The following is a 24368-nucleotide window of genomic DNA, read 5'->3' as shown; positions in this document are numbered from 1 at the left end:
TGTCTGATCCTTCACAATCTAGCTGAAGAACCTTCCAAGCATCCTTCGCAGAAGTGCACACTGAGATCAATTTAAACATTGTTAAATCTACTGAATTAAAGATTGCATGTAACGCCTTTGAGTTTTGATTAGCATTTGATAGATTGTCTGTTGTCCACCGTAATTCTCGTGTTGGAAATACATCCCCATCCGCATCTGTTATAGTTAGTGGCTTCCATTCAGTAATAATAGATCTCCAGGCTCTCTCATCATTGGCTTTGATGTACGCCATCATCTTGACTTTCCAGTATGTGTAGTTTGTGCCATCAAGTACATGAGGTCGCATAGAAGCAGTCATCTGAGTATCCATCACGAATTCGTTTCTGAAAAAGAAATAGGAACAAACACTTAGTATACGTCAAGTGTTGGCTCTTGATGCCAATTGAAAGAATTTATGGTCCCGAATTCGTTTAATACAGAGGTGTTATCTTAAGTGTTATGACACTTGGATAAACATGCAGTGGAAATATAAAAACAATACTCAGATCTAAAAATGTTCACAAGTAAAACTTGTGAACTTGCCCTTCAAAGGACGCAAAACTTATATTAAAACAGTATTACAAGAATACAAAGAGAAGAAGTACAAAAAATTCTTCCTTATGAATGAATCACTAACTTGATCATTCTTACAATCAAATCTAGAAACAAAAAGATAAATACTAAAAATTCTAGATTTCAAAGAATGTACTCGTGAGGAGTACGTAAAGAACTTCTTTCTTATGAATGAATCTCTATCTTGATCATTCTTACAACCAAGTCTAGAAACATAAAAACTATATACTAAACAATCTAGACTACAAAGGATGTACTCATGAGGAGTACGTAAAGAATGTACTCATGAGGAGTACGTAAAGAATGTACTCATGAGGAGTACGTAAAACAGATTCTAAAAACACACTAAAAATCTCATGTATTCTTTTCAGCTCTCGGTTTTTATTTCTTAGAATCCATAAATTTCCTTGAGTCTTGAAGTCGGTATTTACAGACATTCCAAGCTTCCAGTCCTCAGCCCATGATCTGCAAGAAAACCAATTACAAGAGCACTCAAGAACATGGGTTAGTGGGTTAGTTTAGTAGTTAAGATAATATCCTCAATTTAACCCACCAAGCCTACTAAGTACTATACTTAACCCACTAAGCATTATACTTAACCCACTAAGCACTACTTAGCCCACTAAGCACTTAACCATAACTAAAATTTAGTTTGAAATTAACAGAGTTAAAAACACTCGTGAAAATCCAAGTGTTTCAAACTCCCCCTTTTTAACTTTCTGATCAAAACTAAATTTTAGCTTAACTCCCCCTGAGTCATTGCTTGAACTCCCCTGAATATGATAACCAATAAAGAAAATAACAAAATAGCGCAATCCTAGCATAAAAGTTGAGAGGGAAAATAACAAACTGAACAAAAACAAATATTGTTCATAAAAATAACTTTAAAGCACAATATCCCAAGTCTCCTCAGTATCAGCAGCAATTCCTCCATCACTAGCACTGGACCCACTGCTTTCCTCTGCTCCTTCAGCTTTACCCTCATTCTTTTCTTCTTCTTCATTAACTCCATGCTCTCTGCCTCTGGCATCCAAAGGATGAGAAGTCCCTGCTTCAACTTCATGACCAGCTTGTTCTCCCCCTTTTTGATCAGAAAGAGCTCTCTGAAGCATTTCCACAATGGACTGATGATAGGTGATTTGAGCTAGGGAGTGAGTAAGCTGTTTTAAAAAAAGATCTCGAGGAACAGAAACAATGATGTCAGGGGTGTTGTCAACATGAGGAGAAACACCTTCAGTACCAAGATTATTTTGACATGATTCAGGTGGGAGAAAATTATCTCCATTCCAGGGAAGATCTTGGACATACATGAGGAGCTTTTAGAAAATTTTGAGAAACAGTTATCATGAAGATATTCCGATTCATCTTGGCCCAAATTTTGAGAAAGCAGAATGGAGTAGATGAGAGAAGGATAGGGAAGATGAGTGGAGAAAGAAATTTTATGGGCAATATGACCTATATTGTTGAAAACAAGTTGGCCAAAATCAACAGGTAACCCCACCCCCAATTTGTACATGAGTACTGCATGAGGTTTAGTAATCACAGATACATTTTTGGATGGAATCCAATTCATCACTGTGAGTCTGAACAAGACAGAGTAAAATGCAGTAAGTTGAGAAACTTTGAATTTTTTGGGGTGAGCAGGCCAAGATTTTAGACGATTGCCAGAAAGAGTCTTAAAAACCTCAGTAAAATCACCATAATTATCCTCGTCAATCACAGTAGGAGTTTGTAAGTGAGAGTTGATAATTTTGGGAGAAAAGAAGAAAATAGAATTTAGCACAAAAACTTTTCCAATGTTTGGAGAATATTTCTTTAAAAATGAGGTTTGTAAATTGGCATAAAATTCCTTCACAACAGAGGGATCATAAGGACATGCAATCTCAACTAGACTAAGGATTTTTCTTTGATCAAGAAAAACAGTGATCCTATGCCTATCAAACTCATCCTTGGAAATTTTCTTTTCCTCAATGAATTTGCAATTCATGATTTGAGGACCCATGTTTGAATCAGATTCAAAATAAAAGGTAGGACTGAAAGCATTGTTTACCTCAAAAGGAGTTGACAGATCCTTCCCATCCAAGTCTAGCTCTTCATCCTCTGAGGGTTCCTATTCTTCTGAGTCTTCAAGTTCATCTAGGATGTATGCTGGCTCAGGTGATGCAACAGGTGGAGCATCATCTTCTTCCATCTGAGATGAGTCCTCAGAAGAGTCACTGTCTGACTCTGAGGATGGCAAATTCTTGCGGAAAGAGGCAAGGGGCACTTCCCAGCTGTCATCACTTTTCTCTTCCTCTTTAACCTGGGAAGGTGGTGCATCCACTTGAACAACTGCCTCTACCAGAGTTTCCAGAGGATCTTCATGTGGAGTTGAGGGTGTTTCTTCAGTGGTAGTAAAGTCCTGGGCATCAACAGTGGGAATATATACATGCTCAGCAGAGGACATCCCAGAAAAGTCTGGCATTTCCTCATCTTGGTAGGGAGCAGCATCCTCAGCAGCACTCTGAGGGGCATTGTATGAGACAGTAGGTGCAGCAGCATTTTCAGGAACATGTGCAGCAACATCTTCAGAAGCAGGATGTTGAGAAGAGGCTGCTGCCATGTTGGGCTGAAATGTCTCCCCCTGAGTTGATGCTGGTGGAGTTGAGTCGTTGGAGGATGACTCAGTGGAGCTTGAGAAGTGAGCTCGGGCTTCTGGTTCTGCAAAGGTAGGATCTCCTTCTTCATCATCTGTTTCTTCATCAACCAAATGAAGACCTCTTGGTGGGTTTGGCCTAACTGGAGTACGGCCACCTCTGCCGCCTCTTCTTCCACCTCTGCCGCCTCTGTTGGGAGAATTTCCTCCCCTGCGGCGTTGTGACCCAGTAGCATTCAGATCTGGGAAGGGATTCATGCGCTTGGACCGGCGAGTAGGGAACCTTCCTGCAGTGGAAGAGGGACCCAGGTTCTGGAAGTTTTCTGGGTCAATCGGATTCAGCTCGTCGCCGAGCTCAATAAAGCTGATTGGCATAGCTTCAAGGTTGACAGGATGAACGATGATGGCTAGATTTGGGTCAGCTGCTTCAGGTGCTGCAGCATCGTTGTGCACATCACCAACGACTGGAACTGTCAGGGACAGTACAATTAATGTCAGTTGACAGTACAGTAACTGTCAAAAGACATTACGATTATTGTCAACGTTCAGCGACGGGCGAAAAAAAACAGCAAGCAATTTTCACCATGCCGCCTGCGTGGCCACCACGCGCCTATGCCATGTGTCGCACGTAGGCTCACACTCCAGACCTTACAACGCGCTCCTCATTCCCCGCGTCGATGCATTCACCCGCACCTTCCCAGGGGCAACCCTCCACTCGCGCGCCAGCCCCACTCGGAAGGAGCATGGCACTGCTAATAACCTCCCACCTCGGCGAGGCTCTAGTTTACCGCTTCTCTCTCCTCGTATTGGGGATCCAACACAAGTCACTCATCGGGAGCCCCCACTGGAACTCAACAGGATCCACTTCTTCATGTTGCTCAAATGGTTCAGATAACCGAGGAGGTCCCTCAACGTGCGCAGGATGACCTTGAGACATCAGCTCGAGGAGAACGTGACATTGCTAACAACCTCCTACCTCGTGGATGCTCTGGTTTACCACTTCGTCCTCTTCGTTATCGGGATCCACCATGAGACCCTCCTCATGATTTTCTACTGGATCCTCAATAGGATCCAGTTCTTCTCACTCCTCGAATGGTTCAGATAACCGAGGAGGCCCTTTGACGTATGACTCGGAAACCTCTGCTCGTGCTGCCAGTGAAGTAGTGGCACAATACATTGCCACAGCGAGAGCCAACACTCCTCCTGCGGCTCCACCCGTGGTACAACCACCTCCAAGAAAAATGTTCTGGGCAACGCTCCCCAAACGAGCCCTGAGTTGGTTCAACTCCTTGCCCAATGGGTCAATTGAAGCTCTCTCGCAACTGCCGGATCGCTTCACTAACTAGTTTGCTATCAACAAAAAGTACGTTAAGACTCCCGTGTACCTCTTCATTATCGCACAGAGAGAGGGTGAAACCTTTCGCAACTACATTCGACAATTAGTAGATGCAGCTCATGAAGTTCCTAACATGGGAGGAGGCATGCTCTCTGGAATCATTCAACAAAAAACTTAAAGAAAGGTAGATTCAATGAATCTATCGCAGGAAAACCTCCAACCACTCTGGAGGAGTTATTAAGTCGTGCTGAGAAATACGTGTACATTTTAGAGGCTTCGGCCTTCATTCTTCCTAAGAGGAAAAAAAAATGAGATCATTTCGACACCTGACAACGAGACGACCGACGACAATTGTCGACATCTCATGGACAATCTCATTCCACGTCCTAGGACTGCCAATGATGTCAATGACACCTAGAGTCTTTCGAGCCCATAACAAAGTTAGTGATCGCATCATCCTAACCTGGGGGCTATCCCACCCCATGGATGGTGCATCCTCTCACCTTTCTACATTAATTGGGCGATTATCCTCCACCCTCGTAGGCCCTTCACCGCGAGACAACTCCCACGAGGAGCCAACCTGCTCGCAGCTACAAGCGCGAGAACGATGTGGAAGAAGCACCTACAATTTCTACTTAGTATGAATTATGTTATTTCGAGCGATTCGGTCCTTATATGTATATTTCCCCCCGCCTCAAGCAGACTTGTAATGTTCAAGCTTTCAATCAACGAATAAAATAAGTTTTTCTTAATCTCAGCTTTATTACTGTTTCATAACACAATTATCCATTCAAGTTTATATTATTACAACCCTGGGAACACTTGAGATGTTATTGTGATCTATATAGCCTAGCCAGCTTGCTTACCTAAATTTCTATATCTATTTTCATCGGGTCCTACATTTAAAACGTGGCCACGGTCCTACAATACTTACGATTCATGAGGTCTAACAAGGGGCACGATCCCCATAAAAAAATCTTGAGATACTGATCCCCTCATCAAATACATCACGCACAAGGAAAATGTAAACACATACGAGCAATACATCAAAACATCAACAAAGTCAAACAATATAAACATCAAACGAAGTAGTAGTGGGCATACCCATCTACTCCAAGTGTGAAGACAAATTGAAGAACATACACTTTCGCGCCGCCGGCCCAGCCTCGGGGCGCGTGCACGCCTCGGTTCGCGCGCCCCCTAACAACAACAAAAAAATGCGCATGGAGACGTTGTGCGCGCCTCCCAATGCGCCAACCCTTTTGCGCCCGTGGCCGCCACGCGCCTATGCTATGTGTTGCGCGTGGGCTCTCGCGCCAGACCTTACAACGCGCTCCACAGTTCACGCACTTGCCTAAAAAATAAGTTTTGGTCCCGACAATTACAATCAATTAACTTCAGCCAGACCAACTCGATATAAATAAAGATTACAATTAATTTGTTAAGGTACGTTCATATATTTGAACTATACAACTCCCTAAGTTTCTTGCCACAACTCTTGCAATCCACAAGCCTGACTTGAGCGTTGGAGGGGTTTCCGCCGTATCAACTTCCGGCTTGGTTTACGTTTTCTCTGATCGCATGTATCTCAAGGTCATCAAGCTCGTGAGTCAGTGATCGACTTTGCTCTTCCAGCTCATTCTACTTCAACTAGGCTTGTTCATGGGTCGGGTCGGTTGAATATCGGTTATCGGCCCGACCCGACCAACCAACTATTAATGTAAAACCATTAACGGCCTGACAATTATGAGCTGGGTAACGATTGGCAACCGACTTTGTCGGTTGCCGAAATAGTTCGATTGCAAATTATCGGGATCGGCCATAGTAAAAGAAGAAGAAAAAGATTTGCTGCTTAGGATGAGAGGGCGATGTGCCGATGCGCTTCTCATTCTACAATTTAAAATATTCTAATTATTAAAAATCTGGTAATTAATTTACACACTCATCACAGAGTTAAAAAAAATGGCAAGTCTGTGCATAGAGATTAAAAAAAGTTCTACTTGTCTCTCTTTGTTCCACACACATATTACATAACACACACAGGGTAATTTGACATCATTATATGAAGATTAACTAATCTTCAATTTCATTTTCCGTTCGCACAATTAGTATGTAACCCCTAAAATCCCCAGGTCCCGATGGATTTCCCGTGGTCTTCTTCCAACGATTTTGGAGTGTGGTGAGCAGTGATGTATCAAAATGGGTATTAGCACTTCTCAATCGTAGAGAGCTTCCTAGAGCTGGTAATTACACCCATATTGTACTTATTCCAAAATGTGATAATCCAAGAAATATGACTCAGTTTAGACCGATCAGCCTTAGTAACGTGGTGTATAAAATTGCTTCCAAAGCGATTGTGAACCGCCTTAAACCGCACATGAATTTCATTATTTCGGATTCTGAATCTGCTTTTGTCCCGTCAAGGTTGATCTCACACAATATTCTCATTGCTTACGAAGTTGTCCACTACATGAAGCGGAGTACGGCGGAGCATATGGCCATTAAATTGGATATGAGTAAAGCTTATGACCGTATTGAATGGTCGTTTTTGCGTGGGGTGATGTCCAGGTTGGGCTTTCATAGCAATTTTATAGATCTCGTGATGCTATGTGTGTCAACAGTTACATACTATTTTGTTCTTAATGGGCGCTCTCTTGGTTTTCTTGCGCCAGAGAGGGGTTTACGTCAAGGCGATCCTATATCTCCTTACCTATTTCTATTTTGTGCGGAGGCTCTGAGTGCTTTGATTAAATAAGAAGAGTGTTGTGGCAATATAGCAGGCTTGGCAGTATGCAAGGAAGCTCCGACGATATCACATTTGCTTTTTGCCGACGACACGATAATTTTTGTAATTCTAATATTTACTCAGCTGCATGGGTAAAGAAAATTTTACGAGTCTATGAAGAAGCTTCGGGGCAGATGGTGAATTATCAGAAGTCCAGTATTGTGTTCAGCAAAACGACTACTGAAGAAAACATTAATTTAATTTGTTCTGAACTTCCTATGGAGGTGGTCGACAATCACGACAGATACTTGGGGCTTTCCTCTACTTTGGGTAAATCAAAACGAGAAGCTTTTGCAAATCTTCGTGATAAGGTCTGTCGACGACTTCGAGGGTGGACAGAAAAATGGTTCTCAAGGGGCGGCAAAGAAATCCTTATTAAGGCGGTGATTCAGGCAATTCCAACTTATGCAATGAGTTGCTTTCGTCTACCTCGATATTTTATTGAAGAGATGGAAAAGCATATGGCTAAGTTTTGGTGGGTGAATACAAAGGGCAAAGGAATTCATTGGGCTAAATGGCAAGATATGTGTTCCAGCAAGGATTTCGGGGGCCTGGGGTTCCGAGATTTAAATGTTTTCAACACAGCCCTACTCGTTAAACAAGTGTGGCGTCTAATGGTCTCTCCTCACAGATTGTTGGGTCGAATCTATAAGGCGAGGTATTATCCACTATCTAATATTCTTGATTCATCTCTTGGGTCAAATCCGTCGTACACGTGGAGGAGTATTTGTGGTGCTATAGACTTGCTCAAAAAAGGCACTCGTTGGAGAATCGGGAATGGAGAAAATGTGCAGATTTGGGGTGATAGATGGCTTCCGAGGGGCAGTACTTTCAAACCTTTCACTCCACGGGGTCAGTGGCCAAGAGATATGATGGTTAGTAGCCTAATTGATAGTGTCACCGGGCAGTGGGACCCGCATATACTATCTCAAATCTTTATCAAAGAAGATAGTAATTGTATTTGTCTATTCGGCTTGGAAGTTCCATCAACGAGGATAAACTTATGTGGCATTATAATTGAAACGGATTGTTTTCCGTTCCTAGTGCCTATTATATTGTTGTTCAGATGGAGAAAGAAAAAGATGGATCGAACTTAGCTTCTAGCTCTTCGTCGAATTTATCGGGTTCTTGAAAATGGCTATGGACTTTGAAATTTCCCAGTAAAATTAAAAAAAAAATTGTGGCGATGTTGTAAAAATCTCCTTCCTACTCGATTAAATCTTATTAAACGTAAGATCATTGAGTCAGGATCATGTAATTTATGCAATGTAGGCGATGAGGATGTGTTGCATTGCCTAGCTCTCTGCACCTTCGCTAGACAAGTTTGGGCATTGAGTGGGGTACCGTATTTGATTCATTGGCCGAAGGATAAATCGGTTATTGAATGGGTTTTATGGATGAAACAGCATCAAGATAGTGCACAGTTTGAGTACTGTGTGGTTATATGTTGCGCGATTTGAAACGCTAGAAATAAGAAACTTTTTGAGGACATGGATAAATCGGCTATGGATATTATTTTGTTTGCGAAAAAATGTATATCGGATATGCGTGGCCTGTCTTCGGTGGTTCTTAGTCCACGTCCACTTTACTCTAGTAGAAGATCAACTATTCGGTGGGAGGCACCTCCTAGGGGGTGTCGTGAAAATCAATTTTGATGCTTCTCTGTGCTCTTGATAATGGATGTGGTTTGGGTGGTTTGTCCAGAGATTTTGATGGAAGATGTGTTGGATGGTACTCTATTAGTTGTAAACAATATTTTGATTCAGTCACAGCTGAGGCAATGGCAGCTTTGAAAGCCTTGGAGTTTGCTCGCGATCATGATTTTCGTCGAGTTGCATTGGAGGGTGATTCAAGTATTATTGTAGCAGCAATTCGTGGTGAAGACGATTCATATACAAGCTATGGAAATCTGATCAACGACATTAAACAGCTAGCTACTACTTTTGAAGAGTTTCTTCATATTTACCATATTTTGAGGGAAGGGAATTCTGCAGCTCATGAAATTGCTAAACTATCGATATTGTATCCTCTAAATTTTCAAGTTAAATGAAAATACTATATTTTCTTCTAAAAAAAATAGTATGGAAAAACATAAAATAGAAGCAATAATCATTCGTATTTTAAAAAAAATTAAATCATTCCAATGACGAATTGCCAAATTGTAATTTGAGAAAAAAAGGAAAAAAAAAAAAAACCCTAGCCTTGAGGTTTTGCTCTTTAGAGTGTAAAATGTAGAAGATAGATAGAACTAGAGAGGGCCAGATGTGCAGAGTTGGAGCAAGTAGCAGCGCACCGGCGCCGACGGTGATGACTGTTTGTGGCTTGCAAGAGAAATGTCGACGGTGGTGTTTATGTGGAGTTTTGGTTTTTGCTTCGGGGAGTAGAGTTAGAGTTAAATAGGAGATGGATAATTCTAGATTAGAATTTTAAAAAAATTCAATAATTTAGTGAAGTGAAAGTCAAAACTCAAAAACTTTAAAAACTAAACAAAATTAAAAGAAATAATAAGAAATATATATATAGTCGGTTGGTCGTGTAATATCGGCCAATCGACTTTTCAGTAAATTAAAAACTATACCCGACCCAACTAAACATGGGTCGATTAAAACTATCGGCCCGACCAAAACGAGTCGGTTGTTGGGTAATTATCGGCCACAATATTCGGGCCAATAATGGGTCGGTTGTCGGGTAAAATCAACCCATGAACAACCCTAACTTCAACTATTTAAGGTGATCTATCTCTAGTATCATCAGTATATTTTGTTATACAAACGTCATTTTCAAACTTTATAAATAGTTTCATTTCAATATCGAATTTTGGACGGATGGCATACCCACAAATAACTACAGATTGAATTTTTCTACGATTCCGAGATAAAATATAATTTATTTTTTTCATGTAAAAAGAATTAAAAATTTTAGAGGATGGTGTATGCATCTTACTATAAATGGTAAATTGCAATCACCACATTAAGGTAAAGTTTAATTATCGAAAAAACCCTCTCATTTATAAGAAATGACGTCGTCCAACACTCTGTAGTTTGTAAATTCTTACATCCACCCACTACAAAAGAGTATTAATGGAAGAAATTTACAAATTACAAACGATACAGATAATTATGGAAACACGAGGGCTTTTTTCATAAATAGAAGTTGATATAAGAAATCTAATAATTACAAATGTAATTACGAAAACACGAGGGGTTCTTTTCATAAATACATCTTACCTCAAGAGGCGGTTGTAATTAATTAATCCTACAATAAATAAAGGGTGAATTCCACTTTCCTCCCTTGTACTTTGGTTCGTTATCACTTTACCCCTCTTCTACTCTCGATTGCATCGATTTGGCCCCCATGTACTTGAAAAATTGTCTCAACGTAGCCCTCGCTGCTAGTTGGCAGACATTTGACTTTAATACTGTTTGATCTAAGATCTGAAATCACAAAAATGCCACATCCCTCAGTTTAAATAATTATTAAAAAAAACAATTAAAAAAATTTAAAAACAAAAAGTAAAATAATAATAATATCAAGACACGAGAAAACATAGTCCACGACGCCAGTCACAATTTATTTTTAAATTTTTTAATAATTATTTAAACTAGGAGGGGTGGTTTTTTTGTAATTTTCAAACTTAGATCAAATGGTGTTAAGGTCAAAGGTTTGAAAACAAACAGCAATGGCCACATTGAGGAAAAAATTACAGGTGGGGCAAACCAATGAAATTAAAAGTAAAAGGGGGTAAAGTGATATCGAGCCAAAGTAAAAGGGCGGAAAGTGGAATATAATTTACCCATAAATAAACTACAAATTTGGGGAGAGGAGCCGACAACCAGTGAACTGTATCTGCAGAGTACTACAGACTACAGACACAAAACACATTATAAAATGGCTAACCTATTGAACTGCAGTCTTCTCCTTTTCTTCCCCCTCACCCTCTCTTTATCTCCGCCGTCCGCCGCCGAGCCTCCGCCGCAGCCGCCGTCCACCGCGTGCAAAACGACCCTGTACCCGAAGCTATGCCTCTCCATACTGTCCGCATTCCGGCAGTCCCCATCAAATCCGGACAACTACGGAAAGTTCTCCGTGAAACAGTGCATGAAACACGCCCGCAGGTTGTCCGACACCATCTCCCGTTTCCTCTCCACCAACACGAAGGAGAAGTCCCTGATGGGCTACGCGGAGATCGCCGCGCTCGACGACTGCCGCCACCTCCAGCAGCTCAACGTCGACTACTTGGGCCTCATCTCCGGCGACCTCAAATCTCCGCCGGGAAATATGAGCGACGTGCTGGTCGACGGAGTTCGGAGCTTGCTGAGCGCCGTCGTGACGAACCACCAGACGTGCTACGACGGCCTGGCGGATGCTGGCAGCGGGATGGCGGACGCGCTGGCTGCGCCGCTTGGAGATGCGGCGGCGATGTACAGTGTTGCGCTTGGGTTGGTGGCGCATGCATTGGGACGCGGAGGAGGGAGGAGGAGGTGGGGCGGCGGCGGCGGTGTGTCGGGGCGGAGGGGGGTGATGGAGTTTGATTGGGCACGGCATCCAACTTATGTGCCTTCCCAGGTAATTATTCAAAGCATCTTTTTTATTGTGTTATTAAATTATTATTTTTTCTTAAAATGAAAATGAAAATTGTTATTTTTTGTCTGAAAATAATAATATATTTTCGGCATTCTTTATTTATATATTATTCATTTATTTATTAATATTCTGGGTCGTTGGATTGGATCTCATGACTCACGAGAGCCAAAGACAATCACTAATTTTTTTTGGGACGGCTAAAACAAATATAGTTTATTTCTCACTTCGATACCACAAACACAAAAAAAGTAGAAAATAAACACGTAACGACAGTAATACCCTTAATAAAATTAATACAACAATCATTGTGTATAGTATTGATTTTCATGAAGGGTAATAATGTTATTACCTATTTATTATCTATTTATTTTTTTTATTTTTTATGTTGGTGGTATTGAAGTGAGAAATATAATAAACGGTATTTGTTATAGCCGCTCGTATTTTTTTATGATAGAAGTGTATAACTATTTTAAATTTATGTTTTATCGCCTAATTTTAGTTTTATCCTTAAATAATATAATACGAATTTCCTTCAATAGTTAAATTGTATGAACCATTATGGAAAATTAGATGCTACACTTGTTATTTATAAGGGCCGGCATTGAACAGTAAATCTACATATAATTACAAACATTCATGTGTATGTGTGCTTAATATATAGTTATTTAATCAAATTTACAATTTAAATCCAAATCCACTCTGTAAATAACCAGGTGTAACATCTAACTTCCCTATAATACAAATATAAATAGTAAATTCAAATGACACAAGAGTTAAATAGTGATAATAATAATAAGGCTACTTGCTCTATAATTTAACACTACATATAATAGATGCACACAAGTTGGGAAAATAATGGAGTTTGGCAAGACCTAAAAGAAATCACGTGGACCAGTTTCTTCATTAGTGCTTATATTTATATAGGTGTAAATGAATGGAGTCGAATTGAACGCTTAATTGTTTCAAGTTTAATTAAAATTTTATCAAATTCCCAAGTCATGTTTGAACTTAATTTGATTAGCAATTTACTCGATAACCAAACTTTAATCGAACCCAACACAGATGGAGAGCTCGACAAGCTCGATTTTCTTTGCCATCTCATCATTTTTTTTATTCTAATCTAGCTTGATTAGCTTCATACCTAAAAATATGTGTTCAAACTTGATTCGTTAACGAATAGAATTTGTTTCTTTTTTCTTTTTCTTTTTTTTTTTTTCTGACGGATTTCGAGTCTAGTATGGAAATTATTTGAGTTGCTTACCAAATTTCAACACGTATAATTATATTCATTAAAAAGAGAGGGTTAACACATTGTTATATGTTTGGAAACAGGTTTTGCTAGTGCCAAAATTAGGATCTAAGAAGGCAACACATCGACTTCTAGGACAAGTATTAACGGAAAGTGGAATTCGTATTAACAACACCGTCACAGTTAGCCCTTACGGTGGGGCCAACTTTTCATCGATAAACGAAGCGGTTGCATTCGCGCCTAATAACTCGGTAGTTGATGATGGCTACTTCGTCATTTACGCGAGACAAGGTTACTACCAAGAGTACATTGTCGTGCCCAAAAACAAGAAAAATATTATGTTAATTGGAGATGGGATCAACGCTACTGTCATTACGGGAAACCGTAACGTTATCGATGGCTGGACTACCTTCAACTCCGCTACTTTCGGTATGTTGATTTTATTTCACTGTTTATACTATGCTACATTGGGTGAAATACACCGGGTAGATCTTTACCATTCATATACACACAAACACACACACACACCCACATTGGTGTGTGTAGATCAACAGTAAAAAAATCACCAGGTGTAACATAGAAATAACATTTATTTCACCAAAGTATAATTTCGAAAGATCTACAAAAAAATTATCCACTTGAATCTTTTTTAATTGATCTCATCCTTCTCTCTCTAACAACAGCCGTCTACGGCGAACGCTTCGTCGCGATCGACATAACATTCCAAAACACGGCGGGCCCACAGAAGCACCAAGCAGTGGCCGTGAGGAACACCGCAGACCTCTCCACATTCTACCGCTGCTCCTTCGAGGGCTACCAAGACACGCTCTACGTGCACTCCCTCCGACAATTCTACCGAGACTGCAACGTCTACGGCACGGTCGACTTCATATTCGGCAACGCGGCCGCCGTGTTCCAAAACTGCAACCTCTTCGCCCGAAACCCGATGCCCAATCAAAAAATCGCATTCACCGCACAAGGCCGAACCGATCCGAATCAAAACACCGGGATATCCATCCACAACTGCAGTATCCTTCGAGCTAGTAGTACGTCACCGGATTATTATAATTCGAATTATTCTATTAGTTATAATTATCTCGGTAGGCCTTGGAAAGAGTACTCGAGAACGGTGTACATGCAATCGTACATAGGGGATTTGATCGACCCGATCGGATGGTTGGAGTGGAACGGGACTTACGGAATAGATACGCTTTATTACGGGGAGTATGGGAATTACGGTCCGGGTGCTGGGACGAGTATGAGGGTGACGTGGCATGGTTACAATGTGATGAATGCTTCTCAAGCTTTGAACTTCACTGTGTATAATTTCACCATGGGAGATGCTTGGTTGCCTTTTACTAGTATACCTTTCTCTGCAGGATTGTTGGAGTGATTTTAATATATAGCTTTGCTAGTTAGCGTTAATTATATATATATATATATATATATATATATATATATATATATATATATATATATATATATATTTTCTAATTTGTGTTTTTTGGGAAATGGTTTTACTATGAAATCTTCTTGCTTCTCTTCTTGGGAGATGACTAGGTGAGAGAAATGTATATTTATCCAAATTTAAATTCAAATGCTGCAAATATTTATGTTTAGGGTTATTCAATGTTTACTGTTTTGTTTTTAGTATATTCCAATTGCTATTATGTAGTTATCAATTATGCTCTTTGTTACTTTAGTCATGATTAATTAAATAATTGGAACTTAGTGAATGTTTGGTTTTTTTTTTTTAGAAAAAAAACTTGCAGATTTTATTAATGTAATGATTCAGAGCTTACAATATCTTGAATAAAGCTCGGCAAAACATTCGAAGTAGTAAAAGGACTCCATTGAAGACAACCTAGTAATTTCGTGAGCTGCTCGATTGCTTTCCCTCATGACATGACAAACTTTGATAGCTTCGAAACCTAGCGTCAATCTCTTAATATCATCGATAATATTACCATAGATTGTTCGAGAATCCTGCTCTCCATTAATAGCTGCAATAATTGTGCTGCAATCGCCTTCCAAAACTACTCTATTCCATTGGGGACCACGAGCAAATTCTAAGGCTTTAAGAGCAGACATTGCCTCGGCTGAAGTAGAGTCGAAGAGAGATGAGCTCCAAGTAGAGGACCAACCTAGGCAGCTTCTATCACCGACCTCGCCAAACCACCCAAACCGCAGCCATGGTTAATCCAATAATTTTTTTTGGTTGGAGCAAAATTGTAGGAAAATGAATATTATCTAATTGATTGAGTGTGATGCTGCTCAAATATCGATTGCGCAACAAAAGCGTCTTTGACCCCATAAGTGTAGAGAATGCCGAGAATCACTGTCATTTGTCTGAGGTAGTTGAAGGGACGGCTCCATTCATTGCTACTCAAATGTCTATTTATTTCAACACACCATGGAAACTGATATTTTTTTTTTAATCTTGTCTTAACAGGAAAGAATCATCACACCAAAATGCAAATGCAAATGCTTAATAATTTCTAATCGGGATAAAGCTTTGGTTTATGACCATGTCTCCCCATCTTGTCGTTTTGAATCGTTGTGTCGAAATCATTTTTGTAACTTTGATCGATGCACCCCCAATCAATGTAACTTCGATCATGGTTATTAAATTGTAATTCCTAAATCGTGCAATTTTAATAACCATGAGTCTCCAACTATCTTTTGAAGTAAATAATATGGAATCCATCCTTTTTGTTAAAGACTTAAAAGTAAGGGTGCGGCTAAAACCAATACCATTTTTTTCCAACTTCAGTACCACCAAGTTTAATACCATATTTTCTAAAAGTTTTTACATTTTTTTCTTAGATTAATACCACGAATATTTTTTTTAATAGTAAATTACTAAAATATCCCTCATCAAATAAAATACAATTTATACAAAAAAATATTTGTGTTCCTCATTTCAATGCCAAAAATTAAAAATTAAAATACTTTATTCTTCTCCCAAAACCCAAACCCTCTCTTCTTTTTCATCTTCTTACAAACCCTCCAAAAAATCTCAAAATTCAAAAAAATCAAAACCTCACAAACCTCACAAAAAATGGAGTCACAAGACAATAAAATGGTAGTTTACATGGAAGGAGAACACATTAAAGTATGTATTCATGTCTTTTTTGAGCTTCAAAGTCGATTTTTTAGTTTTTTTTTTTTTGAAATCTGCCTACAATTTTCGACACAATACAGGTTGAATATTTGGTCAATTTTCGACACATATTGGTCGAAGTTTTGGTTAATTTTCGACACATATAGGTCGAAGTTTTGGTCAATTTTCGACACCAATTTGTCGAAAATTTTATTTAAAAAAAAACAAATTCGACACATATCTGTCGAAATTTTGAAAAATCACTGCTGCTGCTGTTGCAAAAAAAAAAAAAAAAAAAAAAAAAAAAAAAAAGCCAAAGTTTTTTCGACACATACTTGTCAAAATTTTGAGAAATTTCGATATGTATGTGTCGAATTTGTTTAATTTTTTTTAAATTTCTTTTGAAGGACAAGTGTCCCAAATTACTTTACTCTATATTTCCAAAAGTTTGTATATTTTTAATTAAATTTCTCTATTGTTCTCTCGGGACTTAATGAGAGAAATAATGAGATATAGAGAAAGCCCTAGAAAGTAGAAACAATATATTAATTTAAGTAATGTATTTAGTGCGTATTTGTTTTTTATAAAAAGAGGAGAGTTATTGGCTAATTTTTTGGTCCATCGGTGTTATTTTAGAAAAAAAATTACAGTTTTTATTTTCCACATAATATGTTTCCATGTATAATTGTAATTAATAAAATAATGAGTGTTTAGTTTTTTTAGTATACCTATATATAATGATTTATTTTCCTTTTCAATATATTTTAATTCCAAACAATGTTTTAACTAAATAAATAGTGATGAAAATATTTATATTTCATATGCACATGGATTCCAGTGGATATTTTACAGATATGCTCAAAGAGAATGAATAATTTGAGCAGGAATCTTTGTATGGTAGTTATCCGGTGGAAACGGAAAAAACAAATAATTCTTCGAAACGACAAAAAACTTGTCAAACGATGAGGACATCCTCCTTATATCCGCATACCTCAACACATCAACAAATCCAATACATGGAAACAAACAAAAATCCGATACTTTTTGGGCAAAAGTGACCAAGTATTTTGAAACATATAGTGACGACTCTCAGCGTTCACAACATTCTCTAACGAGCCGATGGGCTGTAATCAACAAAGATTGTTCAAAATTTTCTTCTTGTTATAAACAGGTTCAAGAATTGCAAAAAAGTGGCACAACAGAGCAAGACAAGGTATATTTCTATCTTATACTATTTTTTAAAAATTTTGTCATAATAATTAACCTGGTATTATGTTTTTAGATACTCCGCGCCAAACAAATGTTTCACGAAACCACAAATAAACAATTTCGGACGGATCATTGTTGGAACGAACTGAAAAATCACCCAAAGTGGAATATTGCTACAACAAGTCGACGTTCCAATAAGTCGTCCAAAAAGTTTGTCGGAGCAAGTCCATAGTCTTCGTCGCCTGCAACTAAAGATAGCGGTGTGAACATTTGATTGGACGATCTAGATTTTAACGAGTTCGAGAGACCAATGGGTACAAAAGTTGCAAAAGCGAAAAAAGGAAAAGAGCATGTTCAAGGAACTCAAAGTTCTGTTGCCGCCTCGTTTTTTGAGGAATGTTCAAAGGATTATGCTCAGGCGGAACATCAAAAGAAAGAGAGGTTTGACCAAGTGTTCGTATTCCAACAAGAATACCTACAATTGGAGAGGGAAAAACGAACCGACTTGAAGAAAGATACGGACATAAAAATATGATGATTGACACTACTGGCATGGATGAAATGAGTGCAGAATATTTCAAGAAACTAAAGATGGATGTTATGTCAAGATTGTCCTAACCTGGATATGATATTTGGAATTTTGTACTGAATGTATTAGCACATTTAGTATTATGTCTCATTTTGGTTTAATGTATTAGAATACCAGTTTACTTCTGTATAATTTTATCTTAATGTAATATCATATCATCATGATGGTTGTATATCATTTATTTTGAAAAATATAATTTCTATATCTTAACAAATGGGTACTGAACATCTGACATGGATTAATAAATTAAATCCAAGAACTGCAAGGTAAACTACTAAAACTAAAAGGGCAAATTACCAAAACCCCCCTGAGGTAAGTCTGAATAATGGAAATTCCCCCCACGTTCTCGTAATTACGAAAACCCCCCTGAGGTATGCAGACATCTTACAAATCGCTCTAACGGTGTTAAACTCGATAGAATCTTTTTGATTCTCCCGAATATTCCTCCGATAATACCAATTTTGCCCTTGTACACGTGGAACGTTCTGATAGTTCTATTTACAGACGAAATTACCCTTAGGGGGGTAATTGTAAGCATTTTATTTAATGAGGGGTCATATTGTTGCATAGTTTGTACTTACTGAAATATAACCGTTGCATTTTACCTATTACTATCTAAGGGGGTTAATTGTAAGTTTTGAGTTATTTGTTGGAATATGACCGTTTTTTGCATCCCTATAAATAAGGTGGAATTTTCTCTTCTCTTTCACCTCTCTCTCCACTTCTCTCTATTGCTTCCATGGATTCTTCTAGCACATCCTCTCAAATCAGTGGGTTAAAATACAAAAAAGAGAAATGCAAGAGTTGTGGAAAGAAAACAGCAATTATGATATCGGAGACGAGAAAAAATCCGGGAAGGCTCTTTTATTGTTGCCCCGAACACGGCTTCTCACATTGGTGTGAGCCATTTGAAGTTGGTTATAGTTGCTCACATGGTGATACAATAGCTACTCCAAAGCATGATGACAGTGAGGTGACAAGTGCATCGACAAATCAAGTTCAATCGAAGAAGAATGCCAAGATTGAAGATGGATTAGTTCGTAGTTTGGTAGTGCTAAACCTAGCAATCCTAGCATTATACATGATATGTAAAATAATTGTACTATTATTTCTGCAATAAAATATTGTACCTTACTTTATGATATATCAAACAAAAACTAGTATTTCAAATCAGCCCATAAGCACCATATGTTTAGTGAATAATTACATATCAAATCAGCCCAAAAAATAGCCTGTAAAAAAGACCACCAAAAATAGGCTACAAAAAAACACAAAAAATAGTCCATGATGTTCTATGAAACATCCCAAAAACAGGCTACAAAACATAAAAAAAAACAGCCTATAAATCTTCCAAAAAAACAGTCTATGATGTTCTACCTCTTGATGAAAGCCATAAATTTGTCAAAGTCAGTGGGATACCATTTTGCTGCCAGAATTTTGTCAATATTATCAGCTGCTGCACTTGAAGATGGTGCTGCTGCACTTGAAGATGGTGCTGCAACATTGCCTTTTGAGACCACCTTAGCTGCTGCACTTGAAGATGGTGCTTTTTCACTTGAAGATGGTGCTTTTGCACTTGAAGATGGTGCTGCAACATTGCCTTTTGAGACCACCTTAGTTGATGCACTTGTCTTTTTTCTCTTCTTAGGTGCACTCACTTGGACATCATCATCAAATGCATGAGCAAGGGCTTGAGCATTCATTTGGGCATCATCATCAAATGCATGAGCAGAGGCTTGAGCACTCACTTGGACATCATCATCAAATGCATGAGCAAGGGCTTGAGCAGTCATTTGGGCATCATCATCAAATGCATGAGCAGAGGCTTGAGCAGAACTCTGAAATAAAGTAAAAAAAGGTAAATATTAAAAAATTAAACAGAATATAGAACACACAAAATACATAATAAGAAAACCAAAATACATAATAAGAAAATTAAAAAACAGAATACCTGGGACTTGGAACTAGCATTTGCTCTTTTTCTTCTAGTCAACACTGATGCTTCACCTTGTCTTTCTGGATTGCTAGAGGCTTGAAATTGTGTATTTTCCTAGAATATATATGTATTTGCTTAGAAACATAGAAACAAATTGTAAAAACACATAAAGTAAAAATAATAAACCGTACAACATACCCCATTAGTTGTGGCTGTGGCACCTCTCCTAGACTGACTTGGTCCTTTGCAAGTTCTAATGTTATGCCCCCAACCTTTGCATCTCTTGCATCTAACCACAGTTGATCTTTTCTGTGATTAGCCTTCTCCAGCCTCTTTTCTTCTATTTTTTTAGGTCTCCCAGGCAACCTCCTATAAGTAGGAGGTTGCAGATCCTTTGGAGTGGCATCCAGGTGTTCTGGCCAGAAATCAGGGTGGTTAACAGGATTAATAAAATGACTATAAACTGTCATGTAAGTTTCCCTGGAAAAACACTTTATTGTATAATCCTCAAGCCTCTGCCTATTGTGTTTGATTGCAACTATGGCATGTTTACAAGGCAGTCCAGACAAATCCCACTCTTCACAGTCACATCTCTTGTTTGATAAATTCACAATAAAATGATTTCCTTTGTCTTTAATTTGAAACTGATCATTTCCAGCAACTACAATCTCACACTTCCTAGACTCTTCAACTGCAATATTTAACCTCTCAACTACAGTTGGCATTAATTCATGTGTGGACTTATGCCCTTTTCCAGCCCTATTTGTGAGCCTTTTCATTAGTTTACACCTAAGACCATCCAACAAACTCAAGAAAGGCAGAGGTCTAAATTCTTCAATCCAATTATTAAAAGACTCTAAAATGTTATTAGCAACATGGTCATTTTTAAGCCTTTTATCAAAGGCATACCTTGACCGCTGCTCAGATGGAATAGCTAGCAACCACTTATATGCATTAAGGTTCAATTCTTTCATTTTATACATTGCAAAGTTAAATCCAGAGGGAGTATATGACCTGGCAGCTGACCAAAACCATTTCTTCAGTGCACCTCCAGCAAAATGAGTTCTGAAATTGGCCCAAATGTGCCTAGCACACCTTCTGTTCATTACATTGGGGGCCATCTCTGAAATTGTCTCCACTAGTCCCTGACATAAAGAAAAAAAATGCATTATGACATTATTTTGATCAAAAAACATAATTATAACAAAAACACTATGAAAGTCCTCAAATGACTTTACCTTCTGCCTATCAGTCATAAAAGTCCATGGCTTTCCATCAGAAAATCCTCCCAGCATGATTGTGAGATTATGAAAGAAAAAACTCCAACTGTCCCTATTCTCTGTCTCAACAATAGCAAATGCTATTGGATATAGACCATTGTTGCCATCCAATTCTATTGCTGAAAGCAACACACCACCATATGGCCCTTTAAGATGGCATCCATCAAATCCAATAAATGGATTACACCCACTTAAAAATCCATCTCTCAGTGCAGCAAGTCCCATGAAAAACCTCTTGAATGTAGGTGGCTTTTGTGGTCTTCCTAACCCATTTTCATCTTCAACATCTTCAATATCACATTGTAGTGCAACTACACTACCTGGGTTGGTAGCAAGAACCATAGCACCATAATATGGTAGTTTTTCAAACAATTTTGCATGACTTCCTTGTATCTGATCTAGTGCAATACTTTTAGCCCTGTAAAACTGCATGTATTGTGGCATGACCCCATATTTTTTCACCTCATGTCTCATTGCCTTCAAGTTTGCATCAGGGTCTGATCTTAAGATATCCATCAGCTTTGAGGCTAACCACTTGGCACTGACCTCATTATCAATAGCCCCTCTGGTACATGTGTGCTCACATGGACAAACCTTAATCATATATGTTACATTATCAGGTAAAGTGGAGGCATGAAGTCTCCAAGCACATTTTTCACCCCCACAATGTACTTTAACCCTCTGCTTTTCATTCTTATCTCTCACACAGTGAAAGCCTTCTTGAATGATGTAATCTTTCAACACTTGTCTAAATTGATATACATCAGTAAACACTTGACCTTTCTTTAACTTGATCTTTTCCCCAGGTTCATCAGTGAATATTGTATCCCCAAAATCCATGCCTCATTGTAATGGATCATTATCCAGCTCCTCATCAGACCAATTTGTATGCTCGCAATGATTATCTGACTCATATCCACTCAGTTCATCATCATCATCATCAGCTTCATCACTTGGCACTTCACTTCTGTTATCATCTTCATCAATGTTGGCTTGGAAATCAGAATCAGAGTCATCATCAACTCTCTGATCTTTATCCTCAACTAACACATGGAAGCAATTATCCACAAATAAGGCAAACATCGTTTTTACATCGAAGTTACAGTCCATGCTCAACCCTTGAAACCCTTCAATATCCTCATTAATATATGTCATCTTTAACCCTTCAATACCCCTACTAATACTAGGAAATGATCTCCTAATGGCTAGACATAAGTCCTCATAACTATACTTGTCAGGATCAATATTATCAAATTTAACATCACTTGATCTGTAGTGTAGAATAACAGAGCACAAATCTACCATCTGCAGTTCAAATACAAACACAAAAAACATATCTGATTCAAATACAAACATAAATCCAAACTTTTAGAAAATCCAAAAAAGAAACTAGACACCATTTGCAATAATCCCCAAAATCATAAATTAATTCTTTGGAATCAGAAATTATAAACCAAAAATAAAAAAAATAAGACCAAAAAATAAAAAAATTAGAAATCCTAATCAAAATACCCTAATTTCTCTAATTTCCTTAATTCCCCTTTACCAAACTAATCAGAATACCCTAATTTCCCCTTCACGAATCAGATATAGTACCTTCTGTAACTCGAAAAAATAGAAAACAAAGAACCCAAAGATCAGAAAGTAGAAACAAGAAAAAAAAGAAATTTGAAACCAAAAATAAAAAACCCTAATTTTTACCGAAATTTAAAACCCTAAAAAACTTGAACAAAATATCCATACAAACCTTCCTTTGATTCTGGACGTAAACTTCGCGATTCGAGCAATGATAGGTGATGATAACAATTTCTATCGTGATTACGGCTTGTTCAGCCCTAATCTTCTCTAATCTCTATGCGGTTTCCAAGTGAAGAGGGAGTGAGGTAAATCGTGACAGATGAAAAAGATGAATGTGAGAAATAAAAGTGAAAACGTGATTAAAGTGAAAAGATCAGATATTAAAAACGTTGTTATTGTTAGGAACAAAAAGAAACGTGTTTTAACAATGTTAACACGATGTAACAGAGGGTACAATAGACTATACACATTTGCAGCTTTTTTCTTTTATTTTTTACATATTTAACAGAAGGATATAATAGACATTTCACGTTTTCGGTTAAAAAAATTCGGTCAACCGTTAGTCAAGGGGGGTTTTCGTAATTACGAGAACGTGAGGGGGATTTTCATTATTTAGGCTTACCTCAGGGGGGTTTTGGTAATTTGCCCAAACTAAAATGAAGTATAGAGCATAGATTAATTAGGTCTGCCAAAATACATAAACTAAAATACATATTTATTCTCCTCCATGAATCTGCCATAAGTGTTCAATGAGGTCTGCTTGGAGTTGTGTATGGTTTTCCCTGTTTCGGATGCGCCTATGAAATTGAAGAAATTCCATGAACTCGTTTGTGGGCTCACAGGATATCTTTAGATTCGGAACTTTTTGAAGTCTATCACAATCTGAAACATAGTTACTGCCTCTCTGATCCTCAACAATCATGTTATGTAGTATGACACACGCGTTCATTATACTTCGAAGAGTTTCTAAATCCCAAAATCGTGCTGGTCCGCGAACGATTGCAAACCGTGATTGGAGAACCCCAAAAGCTCGTTCTACGTCTTTTCTTGCCGACTCTTCATCTTTTGAAAAAAAATTGTTGCTTCAATCCTCTTGGAATAGGAATTGTCTTCACAAATCTTGACCATTTTGGGTATCTTCCGTCAGCCAAATAATACCCCGTCGTATAATCATGTCCATTAATTGAATAGTTTGCAACATGAGAGCGTCCAACAACTAATTCACGAAAAATAGGTGACCGGTCAAGCACATTAATGTCATCGAGTGATCTCGGCAATCCAAAAAATGAATGCCATATCCACAAATCATGTGAAGCCACTGCTTCTAAAATAATCGTTGGTTTATGGACGTGCCTCGTATACATACCTTGCCACGCAATCAGACAATTCTTCCAGTGCCATTGCATACAATCGATACTTCCTAACATTCCGGAAACCCATGTTCTGCATTAAATGCCAGTAACCGCCTAACATCCTCGTCGTCTGGCGCCCTT

At 38.3% G+C, this 24368-nt stretch overlaps 2 protein-coding genes across 3 annotated transcripts in view; one reads left to right on the top strand and one right to left on the bottom strand.

Moving 5' to 3' along the window:
- LOC105969720 (uncharacterized) overlaps window positions 1–22604 on the bottom strand; it is a 47490-nt gene extending 24886 nt beyond the window's left edge. Inside the window, exons 1-4 of one of the 2 annotated variants that reach the window (XM_088814922.1) lie at window positions 21256–22604; window positions 21032–21162; window positions 20216–20776; window positions 20040–20131 (exon numbers count right to left, since the gene is read on the bottom strand). In XM_088814922.1, the coding sequence (XP_088671048.1) occupies window positions 20071–20131; window positions 20216–20776; window positions 21032–21162; window positions 21256–22137 (1635 nt within the window). In that variant the 5' untranslated portion in view covers window positions 22138–22604 and the 3' untranslated portion in view covers window positions 20040–20070. Of the gene's footprint in view, window positions 1–20039; window positions 20132–20215; window positions 21163–21255 lie in introns of both variants that reach the window. The other variant, XM_088814921.1, reaches the window with a different exon arrangement.
- LOC105969711 (pectinesterase) lies at window positions 11140–14595 on the top strand. Its single transcript, XM_088811382.1, has 3 exons — window positions 11140–11913; window positions 13264–13609; window positions 13864–14595. The coding sequence occupies exons 1-3, from the start codon at window positions 11236–11238 to the stop codon at window positions 14571–14573; spliced, it is 1734 nt and encodes a 577-aa protein (XP_088667508.1). The 5' UTR covers window positions 11140–11235; the 3' UTR covers window positions 14574–14595.
- Window positions 22605–24368: the final 1764 nt, after the last annotated feature.

This window comes from Erythranthe guttata, chromosome 2, assembly GCF_056151865.1.
Source record: "Erythranthe guttata isolate IM_541 chromosome 2, IM_541, whole genome shotgun sequence".
NCBI lineage: Eukaryota > Viridiplantae > Streptophyta > Magnoliopsida > Lamiales > Phrymaceae > Erythranthe > Erythranthe guttata.
The sequence above is the reverse complement of the archived record's forward strand: the minus strand, read 5'-3'. Positions and strand labels throughout refer to the sequence as shown.